Source organism: Pelophylax lessonae, assembly GCF_965119305.1.
Source record: "Pelophylax lessonae genome assembly, chromosome: 2".
Classification (NCBI taxonomy): domain Eukaryota; kingdom Metazoa; phylum Chordata; class Amphibia; order Anura; family Ranidae; genus Pelophylax; species Pelophylax lessonae.
The window spans coordinates 722,468,948-722,493,490 of record NC_138769.1 but is presented as its reverse complement, the minus strand read 5'-3'; the positions used below and the strand labels follow the sequence as shown (position 1 = coordinate 722,493,490).

The window sequence follows — 24,543 nt, the reverse complement described above, 5'->3', positions numbered from 1 at the left end:
ATGTTGGGGGGGCTTTGTGTGTATGGGGTCTCTGATGTTAGGGGGGCTCTGTGTGTATGGGGTCTCTGATTTTGGGGGGGCTTTGTGTGTATGGGGTCTCTGATGTTGGGGGGGGGCTCTGTGTGTATGGGGTCTCTGATGTTGGGGGGGCTCTGATGTTGGGGGGGCTTTGTGTGCATGGGGTCTCTGATGTTGGGGGGGCTTTGTGTGTATGGGGTCTCTGATGTTGGGGGGGCTCTGTGTGTATGGGGTCTCTGATGTTGGGGGGGCTTTGTGTGTATGGGGTCTCTGATGTTGGGGGGGGCTCTGTGTGTATGGGGTCTCTGATGTTGGGGGGGCTCTGTGTGTATGGGGTCTCTGATGTTGGGGGGCTCTGTGTGTATGGGGTCTCTGATGTTAGGGGGGCTCTGTGTGTATGGGGTCTCTGATGTTGGGGGGGCTCTGTGTGTATGGGGTCTCTGATGTTGGGGGGGCTCTGATGTTGGGGGGGCTTTGTGTGTATGGGGTCTCTGATGTTGGGGGGGCTTTGTGTGTATGGGGTCTCTGATGTTGGGGGGGGCTCTGTGTGTATGGGGTCTCTGATGTTGGGGGGCTTTGTGTGCAGGGGGTCTCTGATGTTAGGGGGGCTCTGTGTGTATGGGGTCTCTGATGTTGGGGGGGCTTTGTGTGTATGGGGTCTCTGATGTTGGGGGGGGGGCTCTGTGTGTATGGGGTCTCTGATGTTGGGGGGGCTCTGTGTGTATGGGGTCTCTGATGTTAGGGGGGCTCTGTGTGTATGGGGTCTCTGATGTTGGGGGGCTCTGTGTGTATGGGGTCTCTGATGTTGGGGGGGCTCTGTGTGTGTGGGGTCTCTGATGTTGGGGGGGCTCTGATGTTGGGGGGGCTTTGTGTGTATGGGGTCTCTGATGTTGGGGGGGCTCTGTGTTTATGGGGTCTCTGATGTTGGGGGGGCTTTGTGTGTATGGGGTCTCTGATGTTAAGGGGGCTCTGTGTGTATGGGGTCTCTGATTTTGGGGGGGCTTTGTGTGTATGGGGTCTCTGATGTTGGGGGGGGGCTCTGTGTGTATGGGGTCTCTGATGTTGGGGGGGCTCTGATGTTGGGGGGGCTTTGTGTGCATGGGGTCTCTGATGTTGGGGGGGCTTTGTGTGTATGGGGTCTCTGATGTTGGGGGGGCTCTGTGTGTATGGGGTCTCTGATGTTGGGGGGGCTTTGTGTGTATGGGGTCTCTGATGTTGGGGGGGGGCTCTGTGTGTATGGGGTCTCTGATGTTGGGGCTCTGTTGGGGGGGCTTTGTGTGTATGGGGTCTCTGATGTTGGGGGGGCTTTGTGTGTATGGGGTCTCTGATGTTGGGGGGGCTCTGTGTATATGGGGTCTCCTATATTGGGGGGGCTTTGTGTGTATGGGGTGTCTGATGTTGGGGGGGCTCTGTGTGTATGGGGTCACTGATGTTGGGGGGGCTTTGTGTGTATGGGGTCTCTGATGTTGGGGGGGGTTGTGTGTATGGGGTCTCTGATGTTAGGGGGGGTTTGTGTGTATGGGGTCTCTGATGTTGGGGGGCTTTGTGTGTATGGGGTCTCTGATGTTGGGGGGGCTTTGTGTGTATGGGGTCTCTGATGTTGGGGGGGCTTTGTGTGTATGGCGTCTCTGATGTTGGGGGGGCTTTGTGTGTATGGGGGCTCTGTGTGTATGGGGGGCTCTGTGTGTATGGGGTCTCTGATGTTGGGGGGGGGCTCTGTGTGTATGAGGTCTCTGATGTTGGGGGGGGGGGTTGTGTGTATGGGGTCTCTGATGTTGGGGGGCTTTGTGTGTAGGGGGTCTCTGATGTTAGGGGGGCTCTGTGTGTATGGGGTCTCTGATGTTGGGGGGGCTCTGTGTGTATGGGGTCTCTGATGTTGGGGGGCTCTGTGTGTATGGGGTCTCTGATGTTGGGGGGGCTCTGATGTTGGGGGGGCTTTGTGTGTATGGGGTCTCTGATGTTGGGGGGCTTTGTGTGTATGGGGTCTCTGATGTTGGGGGGGCTCTGTGTGTATGGGGTCTCTGATGTTGGGGGGGCTTTGTGTGTATGGGGTCTCTGATGTTGTGGGGGGCTCTGTGTGTATGGGGTCTCTGATGTTGGGGGGGGCTTTGTGTGTATGGGGTCTCTGATGTTGGGGGGGGGGGGGTTTGTGTGTATGGGGTCTCTGATGTTAGGGGGGCTTTGTGTGTATGGGGTCTCTGATGTTGGGGGGGGTTTGTATGTATGGGGTCTCTGATGTTGGGGGGGGGGGGGGTTTGTGTGTATGGGGTCTCTGATGTTGGGGGGGCTTTGTGTTTATGGGGTCTCTGATGTTGGAGGGGCTCTGTGTGTATTGGGGGGCTCTGTGTGTATGGGGTCTCTGATGTTGGGGGGGCTCTGTGTGTATGGGGTCTCTGATGTTGGGGGGGCTTTGTGTGTATGGGGTCTCTGATGTTAGGGGGGCTCTGTGTGTATGGGGTCTCTGATTTTGGGGGGGCTTTGTGTGTATGGGGTCTCTGATGTTGGGGGGGGCTCTGTGTGTATGGGGTCTCTGATGTTGGGGGGGCTCTGATGTTGGGGGGGCTTTGTGTGCATGGGGTCTCTGATGTTGGGGGGGCTTTGTGTGTATGGGGTCTCTGATGTTGGGGGGGCTCTGTGTGTATGGGGTCTCTGATGTTGGGGGGGCTTTGTGTGTATGGGGTCTCTGATGTTGGGGGGGGGGCTCTGTGTGTATGGGGTCTCTGATGTTGGGGGGGCTCTGTTGGGGGGGCTTTGTGTGTATGGGGTCTCTGATGTTGGGGGGGCTTTGTGTGTATGGGGTCTCTGATGTTGGGGGGGCTCTGTGTGTATGGGGTCTCCTATATTGGGGGGGCTTTGTGTGTATGGGGTGTCTGATGTTGGGGGGGCTCTGTGTGTATGGGGTCACTGATGTTGGGGGGGCTTTGTGTGTATGGGGTCTCTGATGTTGGGGGGGGTTGTGTGTATGGGGTCTCTGATGTTAGGGGGGGTTTGTGTGTATGGGGTCTCTGATGTTGGGGGGCTTTGTGTGTATGGGGTCTCTGATGTTGGGGGGGCTTTGTGTGTATGGGGTCTCTGATGTTGGGGGGCTTTGTGTGTATGGCGTCTCTGATGTTGGGGGGGCTTTGTGTGTATGGGGGCTCTGTGTGTATGGGGGGCTCTGTGTGTATGGGGTCTCTGATGTTGGGGGGGGCTCTGTGTGTATGGGGTCTCTGATGTTGGGGGGGGGGGTTGTGTGTATGGGGTCTCTGATGTTGGGGGGCTTTGTGTGTAGGGGGTCTCTGATGTTAGGGGGGCTCTGTGTGTATGGGGTCTCTGATGTTGGGGGGGCTCTGTGTGTATGGGGTCTCTGATGTTGGGGGGCTCTGTGTGTATGGGGTCTCTGATGTTGGGGGGGCTTTGTGTGTATGGGGTCTCTGATGTTGGGGGGCTTTGTGTGTATGGGGTCTCTGATGTTGGGGGGGCTTTGTGTGTATGGGGTCTCTGATGTTGGGGGGCTTTGTGTGTATGGGGTCTCTGATGTTGGGGGGGCTCTGTGTGTATGGGGTCTCTGATGTTGGGGGGGCTTTGTGTGTATGGGGTCTTTGATGTGGGGGGCTCTGTGTGTATGGGGTCTCTGATGTTGGGGGGGGCTTTGTGTGTATGGGGTCTCTGATGTTGGGGGGGGGGGTTTGTGTGTATGGGGTCTCTGATGTTAGGGGGGCTTTGTGTGTATGGGGTCTCTGATGTTGGGGGGGGGGGTTGTGTGTATGGGGTCTCTGATGTTGGGGGGGGGGTTTGTGTGTATGGGGTCTCTGATGTTGGGGGGGCTTTGTGTTTATGGGGTCTCTGATGTTGGAGGGGCTCTGTGTGTATGGGGGGCTCTGTGTGTATGGGGTCTCTGATGTTGGGGGGGCTCTGTGTGTATGGGGTCTCTGATGTTGGGGGGGGTTTGTGTGTATGGGGTCTCTGATGTTGGGGGGGTTTGTGTGTATAAGGGTCTCTGATGTTGGGGGGTCTCTGATGTTAGGGGGGCTCTGTGTGTATGGGGTCTCTGTTGGGGGGCTCTGTGTGTATGGGGTCTCTGATGTTGGGGGGGCTCTGTGTGTATGGGGTCTCTGATGTTGGGGGGGGGCTCTGTGTGTATGGGGTCTCTGATGTTGGGGGGCTTTGTGTGCAGGGGGTCTCTGATGTTAGGGGGGCTCTGTGTGTATGGGGTCTCTGATGTTGGGGGGGCTTTGTGTGTATGGGGTCTCTGATGTTTGGGGGGGGGCTCTGTGTGTATGGGGTCTCTGATGTTGGGGGGGCTCTGTGTGTATGGGGTCTCTGATGTTAGGGGGGCTCTGTGTGTATGGGGTCTCTGATGTTGGGGGGCTCTGTGTGTATGGGGTCTCTGATGTTGGGGGGGCTCTGTGTGTGTGTGGGGGCTCTGATGTTGGGGGGGCTTTGTGTGTATGGGGGCTCTGATGTTGGGGGGGCTTTGTGTGTATGGGGTCTCTGATGTTAGGGAGGCTCTGTGTGTATGGGGTCTCTGATGTTGGGCCGCTTTGTATGTAGGGGGTCTCTGATGTTAGGGGGGCTCTGTGTGTATGGGGTCTCTGATGTTGGGGGGGCTTTGTGTGTATGGGGTCTCTGATGTTGGGGGGGGGCTCTGTGTGTATGGGGTCTCTGATGTTGGGGGGGCTCTGATGTTGGGGGGGCTTTGTGTGTATGGGGTCTCTGATGTTGGGGGGGCTTTGTGTGTATGGGGTCTCTGATGTTGGGGGGGCTTTGTGTGTATGGGGTCTCTGATGTTGGGGGGGCTCTGTGTGTATGGGGTCTCTGATGTTGGGGGGGGGGTGTGTGTATGGGGTCTCTGATGTTAGGGGGGGTTTGTGTGTATGGGGTCTCTGATGTTGGGGGGCTTTGTGTGTATGGGGTCTCTGATGTTGGGGGGGCTTTGTGTGTATGGGGTCTCTGATGTTGGGGGGGCTTTGTGTGTATGGTGTCTCTGATGTTGGGGGGGCTTTGTGTGTATGGGGTCTCTGTTGGGGGGGCTCTGTGTGTATGGGGTCTCTGATGTTGGGGGGGGGTTGTGTGTATGGGGTCTCTGATGTTGGGGGGCTTTGTGTGTAGGGGGTCTCTGATGTTAGGGGGGCTCTGTGTGTATGGGGTCTCTGATGTTGGGGGGGCTCTGTGTGTATGGGGTCTCTGATGTTGGGGGGCTCTGTGTGTATGGGGTCTCTGATGTTGGGGGGGTCTCTGTTGGGGGGGCTCTGATGTTGGGGGGGCTTTGTGTGTATGGGGTCTCTGATGTTGGGGGGCTTTGTGTGTATGGGGTCTCTGATGTTGGGGGGGCTTTGTGTGTATGGGGTCTCTGATGTTGGGGGGGCTCTGTGTATGGGGTCTCTGATGTTCGGGGGGGCTTTGTGTGTATGGGGTCTCTGATGTTGGGGGGGGGGGGCTTTGTGTGTATGGGGTCTCTGATGTTGGGGGGGGTTTGTGTGTATGGGGTCTCTGATGTTAGGGGGGCTTTGTGTGTATGGGGTCTCTGATGTTGGGGGGGGGGGGGGGGTTTGTGTGTATGGGGTCTCTGATGTTGGGGGGGCTTTGTGTGTATGGGGTCTCTGATGTTGGGGGGGCTTTGTGTTTATGGGGTCTCTGATGTTGGAGGGGCTCTGTGTGTATGGGGGGCTCTGTGTGTATGGGGTCTCTGATGTTGGGGGGGCTCTGTGTGTATGGGGTCTCTGATGTTGGGGGGCTCTGTGTGTATGGGGTCTCTGATGTTGGGGGGGTCTCTGTTGGGGGGGCTCTTGATGTTGGGGGGGCTTTGTGTGTATGGGGTTTCTGATGTTGGGGGGCTTTGTGTGTATGGGGTCTCTGATGTTGGGGGGGCTCTGTGTGTATGGGGTCTCTGATGTTGGGGGGGTTTTGTGTGTATGGGGTCTCTGATGTTGGGGGGGTTTTGTGTGTATGGGGTCTCTGATGTTGGGGGGGGCTTTGTGTGTATGGGGTCTCTGATGTTGGGGGGGGGGCTTTGTGTGTATGGGGTCTCTGATGTTGGGGGGGGGGGCTTTGTGTGTATGGGGTCTCTGATGTTGGGGGGGGTTTGTGTGTATGGGGTCTCTGATGTTGGGGGGGGGGGTTTGTGTGTATGGGGTCTCTGATGTTGGGGGGGCTTTGTGTGTATGGGGTCTCTGATGTTGGGGGGGCTTTGTGTTTATGGGGTCTCTGATGTTGGAGGGGCTCTGTGTGTATGGGGGGCTCTGTGTGTATGGGGTCTCTGATGTTGGGGGGGGGGGGGTTGTGTGTATGGGGTCTCTGATGTTGGGGGGGTTTGTGTGTATGGGGTCTCTAATGTTGGGGGGTCTCTGATGTTAGGGGGGCTCTGTGTGTATGGGGTCTCTGATGTTGGGGGGGCTTTGTGTGTATGGGGTCTCTGATGTTGGGGGGGCTTTGTGTGTATGGGGTCTCTGATGTTGGGGGGGCTTTGTGTGTATGGGGTCTCTGATGTTGGGGGGGCTTTGTGTGTATGGGGTCTCTGATGTTGGGGGGCTATGTGTGTATGGGGTCTCTGATGTTGGGGGGCTTTGTGTGTAGGGGGTCTCTGATGTTATGGGGGCTTTGTGTGTAGGGGGTCTCTGATGTTAGGGGGTCTCTGATGTTGGGGAGGTTTGTGTGTATGGGGTCTCTGATGTTGGGGGGGGGGTTTGTGTGTATGGGGGTCTCTGATGTTGGGGGGTCTCTGATGTTAGGGGGGCTCTGTGTGTATGGGGTCTCTGATGTTGGGGGGGCTTTGTGTGTATGGGGTCTCTGATGTTGGGGGGGCTTTGTGTGTATGGGGTCTCTGATGTTGGGGGGGCTTTGTGTGTATGGGGTCTCTGATGTTGGGGGGGCTTTGTGTGTAGGGGGTCTCTGATGTTAGGGGGGCTTTGTGTGTAGGGGGTCTCTGATGTTAGGGGGTCTCTGATGTTGGGGGGGCTTTGTGTGTATGGGGTCTCTGATGTTGGGGGGGCTTTGTGTGTATGGGGTCTCTGATGTTAGGGGGCTCTGTGTGTATGGGGTCTCTGATGTTGGGGGGGCTTTGTGTGTATGGGGTCTCTGATGTTGGGGGGGCTTTGTGTGTATGGGGTCTCTGATGTTGAGTGTGTATGGGGTCTCTAACCTCTAACTTTGTGTGTATGGGGTCTCTAACCTGAAGCCAGGCTGTATCCCCTCACTTCTATGTTCACTGATGATCAGTGAGAGGAGATACAGCCTGGCTTCAGGTTATTGTATAGAGAGAAGGAGATGGAAATAAGATTGGTAATCAGTGAAGAATAGAGGAGTGACAGATTCAGTTAGCTGAGCTCCGACTGTCAGGGCTGTAGCAGGGAGCCGAGGAGGAGATTAACAGCACTTCACTCGGCTCCATGCTACAGCCCTGTCACGCAGTCCATGGGGAAAGAAGCCTACAGAAAAGGAACAAATGCGGACAGTTGTGATGCCAGGACCCAGGGCACCCACCAACAAATGTGAGCCAAATCTGCCCTGGGTGCCTGGCGCTCCCACCCGGTATACAGGAGAACGAAGGCTGCCTCTTACTCACACTGTCACACACTTGTTGAGAAACGCCGGAGGGAGATCACACATCATGACATCAGAGGTCAGTCTCTTGTCTTCCTTCCTGGAGAGCACACGCCTCCCCTTACAAAAGATTCCTGGAGTGGGCAAAGCCCAGGCTTCCAATAGCAAGGGAGTGGGCGGAGATATTAGCAAAGCCAAGGACACCGCATCTGTTTACTGTCTTCTAATACTAGCGGCGCCACGCTAATGATAAGGGATGACAGGTGCGGGTTTAAGAGGCTGCGGGACACAGCATGAATTTGCGGGACAGCGGGACTATGTTAGAAATGCGGGACAGTCCCGCGGAATCCGGGACTGTTGGGAGGTATGCACATATACTTAGTTTCGTTTCTCTCTTTTGCAGTCAGCGATGGCGTTCTCTGATGCAAGGAAGGAGCTGGACTGTTCCATCTGTCTGAACATTTTTACCAATCCTATGACACTGAGATGTGGACACAACTTCTGCAGAGACTGTATAGAAGGTGTTCTGGATACACAGGGGAGGTCTGGAGTTTATTGCTGTCCTGAATGCAGAGAGGAGTTCCAGGAGCGGCCTGAACTTAGCAGGAACATAACACTGCGCAACATAGTGGAGAGTTTCCGAAGTAACGAGGCAGAGAAGAAGGAGGAGAACAAGGAAAGCCAGATCTTCTGCACGCAATGTATTCACTCTCCTGTACCTGCTGTTAAATCTTGTCTGCATTGTGAAGCTTCTCTGTGTGATGACCATCTGAGAGTCCACAGCAAGTCACCCCAACATGTCCTATCTGACCTCACCACTCCCCAGAAGAACAGAAAATGCTCCGTCCATGAGAAGATCCTGGAGTATTACTGCATGGAGGACTCGGCCTGTCTCTGTGGGTCCTGCAGGCTGCATGGAGAGCATCAGGAACACCAGGTGGAGACACTGGAGGAGGCCTTTGAGAAGAGGAAGGAGAACCTGACCAATGCTCTGCAGAAGTTGATGAAAAAGAGAGCGGAGGTGGAGGAAAGCATCAAGTACAAGAGAAAAGTACAAGACAGTGCAGACATTGTAACCAAGAGAATGACCGCCATATTCAAAGACATCAGAAGACAACTGGACATCCTGGAGAGAGGAGTTCTTAATAAGATATCCAGGCAGGCAGAGGAAGTCTCATTCCCAGCCTCTGATTTAATTCAGGAGCTGGAGATAAAGAAGAATGATCTGTCCAGGAAGATGCGTCACATCGAGGAGATATGTAACATGACGGATCCACTGACTTTCCTACTGGAATCAGACACAGGTGACTTGTGTGATCCTGAGGATGGAGATGACAAGGACAAAAAGAAATGTGATAAACTTCTTCAAGTTGGGGGAGATCTGATTGCATCTGAGATCTTGCCTCTATTGCATACAGGATTATTTGATATAGTAACAGGGGTAAATAAAGGGATAAACATACCAGAACCTGCAGAAATAACACTGGATGAAGACACGGCTCATAATAATGTATATATTTTAGATGACGGGAAGACCGCACGCAGGATACCCAGAAACCTAAATCGCCCTCAATTGCCAAACAGATTTATAAAATGGCCCCAGGTCTTAAGCAGTCAGAGTTTCTCCTCAGGGAGGCATTACTGGGATGTGGATGTTGGGGGATCATCACACTGGAGAGTTGGGATGTGTTTCCCCAGTATATACCAGCCACGAAACAACTGGCAAGACCTTGGAAATAATCCTATGTCCTGGTGTGTGGAGAGGGACAATAATCGGTTGTTAGCGAAGCATGACTACAACTCTGTAATTGCTTTAGCTGGTAATTTCTCAGTAACCAAAGTCAGAATAAATCTGGATTATGAGGCTGGGCAGATCTCATTTTATGAGTTGGGTATCCCGATCCGACACCTCCACACTTTCACCGCCACTTTCAGCGAACCCCTCCATGCTGCATTGTATCTAGGCGAAGGTTGTATAAAGATATGTAGAGGGAATCAGTAGGTTTGACACATTTACCCCAAGATTGGCGGCATCACTGGCATTCTAATTGGTGGACCAAGGATCATATATAATCCATACATAAGGATTATATATGATCTTAGGTCCACCTAGTGTTCCCCTTCTCCTACTGGTAGATGCTGTGGCCACTGACAACTCAGATTTCAGACAACAGCTCCCAGCATGCCTCAGAACATGGCTGCACAAATCTTATCAAGCAGTGCAACATGGGTTTATTAGAAGAACACTCAATTTCTAAATAATCAGATAGTCAAGAAAACCGATACATACTCCATACAATAATCTATTGGAATGAAGATTGAATGGAAGCACCTAGGACTGCCTCTATCTAAAATCCCAACTGTCTCTTCCTTGTGGTTATGGCAACAGCATTGTGTTAATGGACAGAATTATACAGAGCTCTCATACTAGTTCTTTTTAAAGCGGAGTTCCACCCGTTTTTGTGTTTATTAAAAGATGCAGCTACAAAAAATGTAGTTGCTGACTTTTAATAAACACACACTTACCTGTCCCACAGTCCAGCGATGTGGCTGGCAGGAGCCTCCTTTCTCTTCCTCTTCTCCCCGCGGTGCTGGCATCTGTAGTGTGATCACCCGGCTGTGAAGCCGCAAGCTGTCACATTACGCGAGTCACGCTGCGTGTCCGCAGTGGATGGCAATTTTCTGGGACCAATGACGTGTCCTAGAAGATTGCAGGGAGGGAGGGGGAGAGGAGAACTTTCACCCGAGCCGCCTAGGTGGCCCAAGCGGAAGTGGGAGCAGGTACCTGTCAAATCTAGGAACCCGCTCCCCCCCCCCCCCCCAAAAAAATGACATGCCAAATATGGCACGTGAGGAGGTCAGGAGCACTTAAAGTTTCACTTTTGGGGAACTCCCCTTTAACTTGCTCACTGCTTTTCCAGAAGCTTGCACAGAGCTAGAGATTCAATAGCTGACAACACCTGCAGTGTTTTACCATTGGTGCTCCTTCTCTGATGGAATAACTGCAATGGCACAGGAGGAGTGACAGTGGCATCACCACTCCTGTCAGCCCAGTTTTGGAAGTGGCAAGGAGAGGAAGAGAGAGCGGGGAGGAGGTGAGAGCTGTGCTCTCTCTTCCCCCTCCTGTCAGTATAGCGCTCACATTTTTTAGAAGCCGGCAGCTGTGTTCCCAGGAATACAGTCAAATGGGGGGTGACCTGTGTTGGGTGCTAGGGGTGGTGCCACATCCCAATATAATCTCAAAAAAGAAAGGTTTTCCCCTATTGGTGGGATTTTTTAGGCACTCATGTCTACACAAGTTTAATTCAAAAATGTTTAATATTTTATTGAAATAACAAAATTAACAAGGTAATAAAAGGCAAGTAAGTAAGTAGAGATACATCACATATGCACTTGAATATAACACCAGTTTCAGGGTGAGGACTCCAGACCCGACTAGTTTTGGAGTTATACAACTACTCCTTCTTCAGGGGGACAAAATAGGAGACCCTGAGTGGTGGTATTCTGTGCAGTGATGGATAAAACTATATGCCTGGCGGTATATGTTAAAAACAGGTGCTCTATGCGCTCTGCCGAAAGCACGGGTTGGCTGTGTAGTTGGTAAAATCCATCAAATGAGGCCCTCACAGACTTGTATTGTGGGGAAAGATTATGCCCATATATGTGGATAGTCCCAGGAAGACATCAAGTCAGAACAACTGGATCCCAATGATTGGCCAATCAGCTTTTGCACGATGTTTCAACAGACTAGATTAGGTCAGGTCCTCACAGTGTTCTCAGCAAGCGAACAATGCAAGCAAACAATGTGGATAGTCCCAGGAATACAGGAACTGCACTGAAAGGAGGGAGGAGGGAGCTCCATTTTTGCTGACAAGCACACCAGTGCACGCGGTTGTAGGGCATTTGCCAGCTTTCACCATTCGCCAAAATGTGTCACTTTCGGCAGGCTGATTGCTACATGTCAGGGATTTATTGCCACAGGCATGAAGCAAAGCATCATGATCACAGTGTGTAAATACCCCCAACCACTGGCTTTTGCAGCTTAAGAGGGGGCGAATGGAAAGGCGGTAAAAATTCAGCTTAATCGCGCATTTTTACCACCCCTGCCCCCCCCCCCCCCCCAACTACACATTTAAACTTAGCCTTAGGGTACTTTCACAGCAGCGGCTGCTGTGCGGTGGAAAAACAGCTGTGCTGATGCACCAATTGTGGCATATCACATTGTTCACTAAATGTTTTATTCATAGCTAGGTGATCTGACAAACAACCCGTCACTTCTCCCTAATCTGTGCAACTACAGATTCCATTGTGACCGGCACAAGTGCTCTGCAGAGAACACAGCAAGAAGGTCCCATAACATCCTTGCGCACTTCCAGGTCCATCCAAAACCTGATTGACAGATCTGGAGCTGCGCAGTGAATTTGACAAACAGACGACTGCTGGGGGTAAGATCCCCCAAGCTCACACAATGGGGGTGGGGGTGCTGTTTGGCATCTTTGCTCAGAGCACTGGATGGCCTTGTCCCGGTGTTGGATATTCCAGTGCTGTATCAGACAGTGTAGAGTTGGGGTGTAGTATTGGATTGCAGTACAGTGCTGTACCAGGCAGTGTAGGGTGGGGGTGTGTAGTATTGGATTGTAGTACAGTGCAGTATCAGGCAGTGTAGGATTGGAGGTGTTTATTTTTGCTTCCACATTTATTTGCAAATGTATGCAGCAAAAACGTCTCTCCAGAAGTTGTCTCCCAGTAGCCAGCAAATCTCCACCTGATGCGGGTTGCTGGGAAGGTATATAAACCCTCCCCTCGCTTCCGTCACTGGCTCAGTGTTTTACCTGTGTGCCATGTAACTGGTTATCAATGTGCTTCTCCTGACCTTGATCCTGGTTCCTGCTGTGATCCTGTTCCAGTACCAGCATCCTGTACCCTGCTACTTCATATCTGCTCTCCTTGTTCCTGAACTTAGTTCTGGTCCCCTTCCAGATCCCTCTTCTTGCAGCTCCTGTGATATCCTGTTTTATCCATATTCCCAGTTACGTATATGTGGCATTACAGTTCAGTATTGTGCCCCTTGGTTTACTGTTCCTGTATATTGTCAGTTTGCCTTGTATTGTGTTTTTTTGGTGTTGGGTTGGTTTTAATTCATTATTAATAAATCTCACTTTAATCATACACAGTCTGGTTTTGGTTCCTTAAGTACAGCTACCCTGATCTAGTCGGATCCCTACACTACACTCCAACACTCTGTAAGCGGAGTAGGTAAATCGATTATTTTTGCATTTATTTCTTTTACAAGCTAGATTAAGGCTGCATTCACACCAGCGTGACTTGGATCCAACTTTAAACTCAATGGATCTAGTCACATCAGAAGTCGCACCAAAGTAGTGCAGGCACCTCTTCAAAGTTGCCCCAACCTAAATAGGTGCCTTTGGAAAGAATGGAGTGCGTCTCAAATTCTCATGAGAAATCGCACAAGTGTGAATGGAGCCAAAGTGTGCTGAAGACCCCTTTTGCACTGTTGTGTATATCGAACCTTTGTCTTTTTTTTTTTTTGCTAGTCAGAGCGACTGCCATGTTTATTGTCATGTAATACTCACTTCTATTATCAGTATAATTGTACCTCCGTGCTTTGGCTGCAAGACCAGTTTATACAAACCTCTAAGGCAGGGAGAGGCAACCTCAGCACTCTGGCTGTTGTGGAATCATGATTCCCATGAGGCATTGCAAGACTGACAACTACAAGCATGACTCCCAGAGGTAAAGGCTTGATAGGATTTGTAAGTTCACCACAGACGGAGTGCTGAGGTTGCCTCGCCCTGCCTTATGGGTTTGTATTAACTGAGCTTACACACAGTTCAGTTAGAAACGAGTATTACTTGACAAAAAGTTCAGCAGATGCTCTGACTGGTTAGAACCAGCAAAAAGGCAAAGGTGCCATAATGCCCGGTATGCTGCACTCACTGCCCTGGATAGGGTTCTGATATGGATCATGAGGGACACCCAACATTTTGTTTTTTTTAACTCAAGAAAGGCTTTATTAAGAAGGAAAATAAGAAATGCAACAGTTCCAGCACAGATCATTTTGACTAAGGTATTAAATATGGCTTGTTCTTAACTACTATACCAATAAAACCCCACTTCCAGTAAAATAACCACACCACAACCGATTGGAGTTAAATTGGCCATAGCAGCCTTTTATTACCCAAAAATGTAAATAACACATAAATAACCTGAACACACAGTGCATAAAATAAAATGGAGTCACACGGTCCTAATAGGCATCAAATCAAAGACAGCACCTGCGTGCCACTTGTCAGGCCTCCACCTGCAAAAACACAGACTCAGAGACAACCCGCAGGTACCTACACCAACTAGGAGCCGTACCTCAGACGGGTCCCTACACCATACATTTTTGTGCCCATATGAACCTTATGGTGGATTTGACCTCAGGGTGTCATTGTATACATATGAATGCTGCCTCTATTTACATATCAATGCAGCTGGTCCGCGGCTATTTACATATTAATGCCACACAATTTACATATCATTGCAGGTTATTTACAGGTAAACAAAGGGTCTGCAGGTGAGTCATCTATACATGGCAATAGGGCAGAGCTGGGCAGCTATGGGACTAAAACTTTAAGGGAATTTAAACAGGGATAGTTGGCAAGTATGAGACCGCTGCTTTGGGCCCCACAACAATGATGGGGCCCAGGGCAGCTGCCCCTTTTGCCCTGCCTTAAAGACGGCCCTGCCCTAACCAGCGGGGGGTACTTTAACTGATGAACGTAGATCCCTACAACGCCTTGCCATATCGGTTTTCAGAGACCGTTCTAATTTTGCAAGCATATCCGTCATTTCTACTTTTGTAGGCAGTTGGGTCTTAATGCATTGCTCTTCCCTAAATCCTGTTTCTGGGTCACTTTCAATCTCTAATGCCTCGTACACACGCAACGATTATCGGCTGACCGATCGTCCGACTTTTGTCCAGAATTGTGTTTTGTTGGTTGGAATGTGCCTAGACTGCACACAGATTTTCTCGGCCAACAAAAATCAACTTCAGAAGTGATGTCATGTGCTGGTTTACTTTCCGTGTGTTTTTTCTTCTCTGAGCATGCCCAGTCTTGCTCATCAGATTTTTGTCTGCCGAAATCTGTACTGACTGACCGAAAATCGACCGTTGTGTTGACGGCCAACAAAAATTTTATAGTCTGCAAACCAGATTTTATTCGGCCGAAAAGTCGGAGTCGGTTGTCGAAAGCATCATACTAACAAGCCGAAAATCGGCCAATCGGACGTTGGCCGAAAATTCACGGCCAACTATCGACGCGTGTGTACGGGGCATTATTCAGGTGGAAACTTATACAAGGGGTAATCTCCAATCTCTCCGTATATGGCTGTCAATCTGCAGAGGCTATTAATTTCCTCTGTCTCCTCCTTGTGGATACTCAGACTCCTCTGTGTTGCAGTGGCTGGTCTCCTTTCCTTGTGAGGTCCATGTAGTGCTCTTCTGCCCGGCATCCAGGTGGTTCAGTCCTGACCATTGGGTTTTCCTCGATTGCTGCCGAATTTGACCGATGATTGCCTAGCCCCACCACGTCCCGCTGACCCCTTCTGGGCCACATGCCAGACGTCAGCGTCTCTGCCTCAGGCCAGGATCATGCCTCACACCACCTGGAGCTGCTCCTGTCCAGCTGTCACAGTTCTGCACTTCTCTTCACCATCCAGCCCCACCGAGGCTGTAGGTGTCCAGCCGCCCCACCACTACCAACAGGTCAGGTATCTTCTCTAGACCTCCACCACAGCATGACAAATATGGGGATAGTAGGGAAAGTTCCTTTTGCTCCTTCACTCCTTACATGAGCAGGGTAGGGTCTCCTGGCGCTCCTAGCACAAGCTCTTTGCTGGTGCCATGGTCAGGCTCCTTTCCTCCCTGATCTGCAGATTTTTATTTTTTAACCAAAGCTTAACTGAACAAGCTGAAGCTAGAAACTGATTGGCTACCATGCACAGCTGCACCAGGTTTTGAGTGCTCTAGTTTTTGTAAAGCAACCACTTTGTGTTTATCAATTCAATATGCTCATTCAAATGATCAACTTTCATTGGGTACAAGCTGCTCACAGACATGAGCTGATTTCACAGTTGACTAACCTGTTGCCAAGTTTAGGTTAAATTGTACAAAAAATTAAAATATCTAACAATGTTAGATGCCCGTCTGTTACTACTTTTGAATCACATACCCAAAAACTATCCTGTAAATGTGTCAGAATTCTTTATCTGGTGTTGTCGCAGTTCTATTCTACATTAAAAAAAATCCCAGATTTGAACTTGAACAGAAACAAAGCATGCAAGATATTTTTGCACTATTAGAGACACACACAATGGTGTCACTATAATACTCTAGTGAGGCATCATCATGAACATGAGGTTCATCTTTACACAGCCTCGGACCACAATAAGCGATGCATGTCGTTATTTCAGTCCTCCAAAAGACACGGGGGTTGATTTACTAAATGGAAATAAATTTCACCACACTCACTAAGCTCTGGGGAAAAATGAAATTAACTTCACTTGCAAACTGCAGTGTACTATTTGCCTTTAGTAAATCAAACTATTGAACACTGAAGAGGTTCTTTACTGTAAGAGCCGGGAAGATTGTGGAAAAAATATTCTGCAGGAGCTGGGTCTGGCTAACTCAATAAAACAGGCTTTGGTGTGTTTCTAAATGCACAAAACATAACTTATACTTAACACTGTATTACCAAAAGTATTGGGACACCTGCCTTTACATGCACATGAACTTTAATGACATCCCAGTCTTAGTCTGTTGGGTTAAATATTGAGTTGGCCCACCCTTTGCAGCTAGAACAAGAATGTTTGACCATTCTTCCAGAAGTACATTTGTGAGGTCAGGCACTCTTGTAAATGGCAAGACCTGGCGTGTATCTGTTTATTCTTAAAACACATGTAATAACAGAGATTGGGCAAGCAAAGTTCATGGTCCTCCTCCGGATGTGCCAGATGACAATCCCGTGGATCCTGTAGATGTATCGGGGTCTGCTTCCTGCTGAATCCGCTCCAATTCATCCTAAAGCTGTTCTATGGGGTTAAGGTCACGTCTCTGGGCAGGCCCAGTCAAGTTCCTCCACCCCAAACTCCGTCATCCATGTCTTTATGGACCTTGCTTTGTGCACTGGTCCAAATCATTGGGTTGAGGGGGGATTATGGTGTGGGGTTGTTTTTAGGGGTTGTTGAGCTTGGCCCCTTAGTTTCAGTGAAGGGAACTCTTAAGGTGCCAGCATACCAACATATTGGTATCAGGACAATATCCCCCCGGAAAACATCCCCCTGGACATAATGCCCCCGGGACAACATCCCCCCGGATAATATCCCCCCGGGACAATATCCTCCCGAAAAAAACATTCCCCTGGACATAGGGTTAGGGTTAGAAGGGGGATATTGTCTAGGGGGATATTGTCTGGGGGGATGTTGTCCAGGGGGGATGTTTCCCTGGGGGATATTGTCCTAGAATCCAAGATATTTTGGACAATTTAATTCTCCCTTCTTTGTGGGAACAGTTTGGGGAAGGCCTCTTCCTGTTCCAACATGACTGTGCACCAGTGTGCAAAGCAAGGTCCATAAAGACATGGATGAGTGAATTTGGGGTGGAGAAACTTGACTGGGCCTTAAAGAGTTCCTTTCACTGGAACTAAGGGGCCAAGCCCAACCCCTGAAGAACAACCCCACACCATAATCCCCCCCTGAGGAACAACCCCACACCATAATCCCCCCTCCACCAAATGATTTGGATCAGTGCACAAAGCAAGGTCCATAAAGACATGGATGGGCAAGTTTGGGGTGGAGGAACTTGACTGGCCTGCAGAGTCCTGACCTTAACCTGATAGAACACCTTTAGGATGAATTGGAGCGGATTCAGCAGGAAGCAGACCCCGATACAGGATCCACTGGATTGTCATCTGGCACATCCGGGGGACGACAATGAACTTTGCTGGCCCAATCTCCACACTATGAGTGAAATCCATTTTATTACATGTGTTTTAAGAATAAACAGATACATGCCAGACCTTCCCATCTACAAGAGCGCCTGACCTCACAAATGTTTTTCTGGAAGAATGGTCAAACATTCCCATAGACACACTCCTATACCTTGTGGACAGCCTTCCTAGAAGAGATGAAGCTGTTATAGCTGCAAAGGGTGGGCCAGCTTAATATGGCCTAAGACTGTAGACTGCAGCTGTTATAGCAGCAAAGTGTAAAGGCAGGCCTCCCAATACTTTGGACAATATGGTGTACTTATGGTACTATGGTGTACTTATAAGAATTAACGCTGTAGAATGTTCATCCAGGGATGGTCGGATTGCCTTTGCTCCAACAGGTATAAAATTCCTTTCCCAATCTCCAAACTAAAGCATCATTTTTGTTTGGGAGGATGCAGAAACAACAGCATAACCATGCAGAAGGATGAGATGCAAAAATTACTTAAGATATTCACTAATTATATACAAGAGAAACGGAGAGTTTTCGTTTCCCTAAAATTTCTGTGAAAAATAGGGAGATTTCAGCATTTTGCATTGCCGGCTATAGGGAAAACCAAATTAAAGTGATTTTTGTGACCTCAAGGTGCAATGGGCTTTATAAAATGGATTCTGAGGGTCATTGAAGTTCCTTTCAACTATCCTTGGTATTCTTATATAGTTAAAAAAATAAAAATAAATAAATAAAATAAAGGAAATAGCACAAAAACGATTATTAAATAAAATACAACTTACCTACCCTAAATCCATTAAATAAAAAAAAAACACTACAACCTCTAAAACGATTAGATCTTTTCTTGTATAACTACAGAGGATAGTGCACACATGCAAAAGAAATGACAATGAATAAAAATGGGGATTTAGTCCCACCATATGGCCATATTGTGCTCAAGCCCACCACTATGTCAAAGTACCCCATTGTCAGTAGATCCTACGCTATCAATAAAATGAAGGATAAATCCAACCTCTCTATACCATTGGAGATACTTAAGGGCCATACACACTATAAGATTTTCTGAAGACTTTTTCCTTCAGATTTACCTTTTCTATGTAGTGTAAGGGCCTACCAGATTACATACAAATTTAAAGTCTTTAGGTTTGACCTCATATTATATGGTTTGGGTAAATCTAAAGGAAAAAGTCTTCAGAAAATCTTATAGTGTGCATGGCCCATTACTCCTTACATGGGAGAGATGTGGAACTGCAGTATAAGGGACTCCTCCTATATCTGCTTGCTGATGGACACCCTTAGTCCTGACCAGACTCCTTGGGTTGAGCACCCCCACCCCCCCACACCTGTACATTGTTATCATTGTCCACCAGCAAGCAGATATAGGAGGAGTCCCTTATAGTGCAGTTGCACATCTCTCCCATGTAAGGAGCAAGTATCTCCAATGGTATAGAGAGGTTGGATTTTTTCTTCAATTTATGGATAGTGTAGGACCCACTGACAATGGGGTACCTTTGACATAGTGGTGGGCTTGAGCACGATATGGCCATATGGTGGGACCAAATCCCCATTTTTATTAATTTTGATTGCCTTTATATTTGATAGTCATTTCTTTTACACGTGTGCGCTATCCTCTGTAGTTATATATGTATATTGTTGTTTTTTTATTTAAGATTTTATTGAAACACAAAGATCAACATAAAGACACAAGAAGCCATATAGATGTCAGCATTTTAACTTGCAAAGCTAAACAAAAGAACAAGATGGGGAATATTAAACCGTGGGGTAGAGAGAATATGGGCCCGAACACCCCTCTACCAGGTAGAATCTGTAGAAGTTCATGAGACGTAGGTTGAAGGCTGAAGCAGGTTCTCTAGCAATATCATAAAAGGGCGAGGGGGGGTGGAATTGAGACGGGGAGTAGGAGAGCGGTCAGAACTCAATAACCCCTCTCCGGGGGGGGGGGGGGCGCGTGGATAACGTCCAAAGACTGATCAAATAGAACGATTCAAAAACATCAAATAGTTTCGAGTTTATCGAAGATGAAGATAAATGGATTTTTGTAAAATCTTACCGTAAAATCCTTTTCTCTTAAGCTCATTGACAGACGTAGTCCTCCTTGATTAATATCAACTCGGGTTATACTGCCCTCTACAGGAGTAGGACTAGACAGGAAAGAAAACGTTCTGTCCACACCCTAGGGGCAGTCCCAGAGGGTATATCCTCTCACTTCCTGCTACAGCAAATCAGTTATGTCACAAAGCAGTGTTTAGAGAATTTAACCCAACTCAAAAACAGAGGGGCGGGTACTACGTCTGTCAATGAGCTTAAGAGAAAAGGATTTTACGGTAAGATTTTACAAAAATCCATTTTTCTCTGTCGCTCATTGACAGACGTAGTCCTCCTTGATTAAGATCAACTCGGGACGTCCCAAAGCAGTGCCACAAATGAGGGGTGGGTAAATGGAAATCAAAATCCAATCTAGAAGGCCCAACCGGTGCCAACTAGAAGTTTAAAAGGCTCATCAAACAAAAGATGAGACTCAACAGAAATTCCAACAGAAAAAAACCCTCGAGGTAGACCACCGGTCTCCTCAAATTGTGGTCTGCAAAACCTTGCGGCCAAATGAGGCATCCATCAACTTTATAAAATTTTGTAAAGGTATGCACCGACTACCAGGTAGCCGCCTTGCACACCTGGACCACTGACGCCTGATGGCGGTAGGTCCAGGAAGTACTGAGCGCTCGAGTGGAGTGCGCCTTAATAAGGAACGGAGGATTCCGACCCTTAATAGAATAAGCCTGTACCACCGACTGTCTAATCCATTTGGAGATAGTCGCGGCAGATGCAGGCAACCCCTTTCTGGGGCCATCCGTGATCACAAAAGTGAATCCGTCTTACGAACGATTCCGTAGTCTTCAGGTATACCCTGATTGCCCGCACCACATCCAAGGAATGCAACGCACATTCCCGAGGATGACTGGGCTTAGGACACAAGGAAGGTAGCACAATATCTTCATTCAGATGAAAGTCTGAAAACCACCTTAGGAAAAAAGGATGGCTTCGGATGAAGAACTACCTTCTCCCTATAAATCCCCAGATATGGGGAATGACACAATAATGCAGTCAGTTCTGACACCCTGCGTGCAGAAGTGATAGCCACCGAGAAGGCCACCTTCTGGGATAATGTAAGCAAGGGAATCTCCCTGATATTTTCAAAGGGAGGTTTCTGAAGAACCGACAACACCAAATTAAGATCCCAGGGTGGTAAGGGCGCGCGCACTGGCGAAGCCAAGTGCTGCACCTCCTGGATGAAATTCCGCCACGGAATGAGTAGCCAAAGGCTTCTGGAAGAAGATTGCTAACGCTGAAACCTGACCCTTGATAGTGCTCAAGGATAGTTTCTGCTCAACCCCCTTTTGCAGAAAAAAAACAAGATTCGGGTCACCGAATAGGTACGTGGGGGAAAACTCCTACGATTCACACCACGCAATGTAAGCCTTCCATGTGCGATAATAGACTTTGCTGGAAGTCGCTTTTCTTGCTTTAATTAGAGTAGAAATAACTGAAGCTGACAATTCCTTGTCCTTCAGTACCTGGGTCTCAATGGCCAGGCCGTTAAAGCCAGCGACTGTAAAGCACGATGGAAGATCGGTCCTTGAGACCGCAGATCCTCCCTGAGAAGAAGTCTCCAAGGAGCGTCCTCGACTAGTCTTGCCCAAGTCGGCGTACCCGGCTTGACGAGGCTAGCCCGGAATTACCGGGATAACTGGAGTTCCCTCCACCTCTATCCTGCAGAGAAATCTCAGCAGTAACTTGAGAAGGGGGAAGACATACAGTAGCTGATACTTCCCCTACAGGGCGCTCAGCGCGTCTGCTGCGTCCGCTAGAGGATCGCGGGCGCGAGCCCTGTTGAGCCAACCTGCCAACAGATCCATCTCCGGGGTGCCCCAATGAAGGGACAGCTGGAGAAATACTTCTGGATGAAGAGACTATTCCTCTTGATCCAGAATCTGACGGCTGAAATAATCTGCCTGTCCACCCCGTGATAACTATCGCGGAGAGAACTGGAACAACTGTTCCCCCAATAGGAATGTTGGCCACTTCTATGGCCGCCAGGGCACTCTTGGTGCCCCCTGGTGATCGACATAAGTCATGACCGAGGCATAGTCCGATTGGATCCGAACCGGGCTGCTCTGGAGCTGCTCGGTCCAGTAAATCAGACAAAGTCTGATCGCTCTCAGTTCCAACACATTTATCGGTGACCTGGAATTTATCAGAAGAAATGACTTCCCCTGGCTGAGCATCGGAGACCGAAGCCACCAGACCAGAGCCTCCCTGGTCCGCTCGCTCAATCGGATCCGATTGTCTAGGGAATTGGAAATTCCGATTGCATATGAGAAGAATCTCCTCTTTGGAGAATTCGGGTATGAGACTGGGCAAACGGTACTGCCTCTAAAGAGGCGACCATCAATCCCAGCCAGTTGACGGACAGTAATATCCGAATCATGACTGAATCTTCTGGAGATTCTCCGCATGAAAAAACACTCTTGCCAAGGATGTATCCAAAATTAGGCCCAGATAGTTCAGTCTCCTGGTGGGAACCAGGGATGATCTTTGGGAAAAGCAACGAAAACGCTGATGTCCTGCGAAGATGGGGATATGAAAATAGGCACCCTAAATGTCTATGGACGCCAGGAAATCCCCCTGATGCAGGGAGGCCACCACTGTATGGATGGACTCCATCTCTTCCAAGACCAGAATTGGACGCACCTAGCCCTTTTTCCTGGGCATTGTGAACAGGTTCGACTAGAACTCCTCCAAGGAATGGGAACTACCACTGCTTGTTGCATCAAGCTGTCCCCCGCAAAGCTTTTTAAGCGACCCGGGGATGTCGAATATTGGAAGGGAAGAATCGCACCGGTGGAAGTGATCAAAACTCGATCTTGTATCCCGACCATATGACCTCCGCCCCTTTACACACCTTCTCCGCCCCTTTACACACCTTCCGGCCCCATAGCTCCTCGAGGTGTTTGGTCACCTCAAACATGGCCGCCCCCATGCTGGAGACACGAGGCTACGCCAATATGGCGGCCTCGTGCGATCTGCAAAACAATGGCGGCGGCCTGTGTAGGATAGCGGCGGCTAGCAGCGGCCTGCGGGAAGTATGTATTCGGCCTGGCGGCCTGCGGGAGTGCCTCGGCCCACCAAACTTCACCCTGAATGGTGATAAGCCTGGCCGGTGGTATAGGACCCTGGCGGGCCGCATGCGGTCCGTGGGCCGGCGGGAGGCTGTGCAGCCCGTGGAAGTGACCGGCAGTGGGACTATGTCGCGGCCGACCCAGCGCGGAGCTATGGCCTGCACGCGCTCGTAGGCTGAACTGGGGTGACCACTGGATCTCAACATCCAGCCCGTCGCCCAGTTCCAGCTTTCTTGCTTGAAGATCTCACAGGAACACTGGAGAAAAAAGCTGTCTAAAAAAAAAATCTTTCTAAGAAAAAAATCCTGCCAGGACCGAAGATCCTAGCAAGGCATCTAGGTCCTTACTCCTAACTAGACAGAAAAAAACTGATTTGCTGTAGCAGGAAGTGAGAGGATATACCCTCTGGGACTGCCCCTAGGGTGTGGCCAGAACATTTTCTTTCCTGTTTAGTCCTACTCCTGTAGAGGGCAATATAACCCGAGTTGATATTAATCAAGGAGGACTACGTCTGTCAATGAGCGACAGAGAAAAGTAGGTTTTCCATTTGTTGAAAAATCAATGTTGAGATGAAAGAGAATTAAAGTCTGTGTTGATACAGTCCTTGCGTAAGAGATTAGTTAGCTCTCTTTGTAATTGAGAAATAGAAGGGCATGTTGAAGAGATCCATTGAGTCAAGATTACCCTCCTGGCCACCAATAAAACAGTAAGGATCCAAATTCGCAGTGGGGAAGAAGATGAGCTCGACCATAGTTGCAAGTGTTTGTGCCAGTAGCCAAAGATCAAAAGCATAGGGTCCTTGGGCAGTTGAAGCAGGGTGATGCTGTGGATGAAAGTCAGTACTTGATCCCAGAAAGATGAGATATAGGAGCATGTCCAGAATTTGTGAGTTAAAGAGGGTTTCTCGGCTTTGCATAAGGGGCACTCACTGGAGTCGGGGGTTGGACTTATCCGACAGAAACGGAATATGGGAGCGGTGAAGGATTTTTAGCCGAGTTTCCTTCCAAACTTCTTTGGGAGTAAGTTGAAGCGTGGATTGGTAGCCCTGAAAGATATCAGAGAGGACATTCTCTTCCGGGAAATATTTTAACCAATTGGAGGCAGTGGAGTCAGCGAAGGCAGATGTACAAGGGTTCAAAAACAGTTTGAATATGTGGGAGATGCTGAAGTTTCCGGACTCTAGCAGGGTGTCTATAAGAGAACTTTTGAACCTGTGTCTAGGTTCCTTATTGGAGGAACGTATAAAATGAAGACATTGTGACAGGAAAAAGGTATGTGAAGCAGGAAGATTATATTTTGCAAGAATAACCTGGAGGAGATCCTGTGATCGGGTCGCATAAATCCGCAAAAGTCCGTAGGCCTCTAAGTTCCCATAGTCGAAATGCTTATATTGGTTTTTATAGCAGCACCAGCTTTAGAAATGCATGTTTAGGGTGTGCCCCCCCCCCAAAATCCTTTGTTTTTTTGAGAAGATCTTTTCCCCATGCAAATTCCACCTAAGCAGTTCAATCAGAAAAATTAAGAGTTCTGCCAATGGTGAAGATGCAAAATTAGTTTTGCCAAAATTGTTTCGCTTATCCCTATTGCTCATATGAAAATGTGCTCCTTACAAAGACTGGTGACCCCCAGGCTCTGCCATTCTGAGTCTCTTCTGCTGGAGGTCACCAAACTATGGTCTGTCCCATTTTTTTGTTTTTATTAGGATCTCCATAACATTTAAAAAAAATCGGATTTTTGTAAGATCTTACCGTAAAATCCTTTTCTCTTAGCTCATTGACAGACGTAGTCTTCTTGATTCACA

At 49.2% G+C, this 24,543-nt stretch overlaps 1 protein-coding gene across 1 annotated transcript; it reads left to right on the top strand.

The window, feature by feature from the left end:
- Positions 1-7,948: 7,948 nt before the first annotated feature.
- On the top strand, positions 7,949-9,594 carry LOC309545270 (tripartite motif-containing protein 75-like; the record flags this gene model as incomplete). Its single annotated transcript, XM_082244410.1, has 1 exon — positions 7,949-9,594. The coding sequence occupies one exon, from the start codon at positions 7,949-7,951 to the stop codon at positions 9,539-9,541; it is 1,593 nt and encodes a 530-aa protein (XP_082100536.1). The 3' UTR covers positions 9,542-9,594.
- Between the last annotated feature and the right edge of the window lie 14,949 nt (positions 9,595-24,543).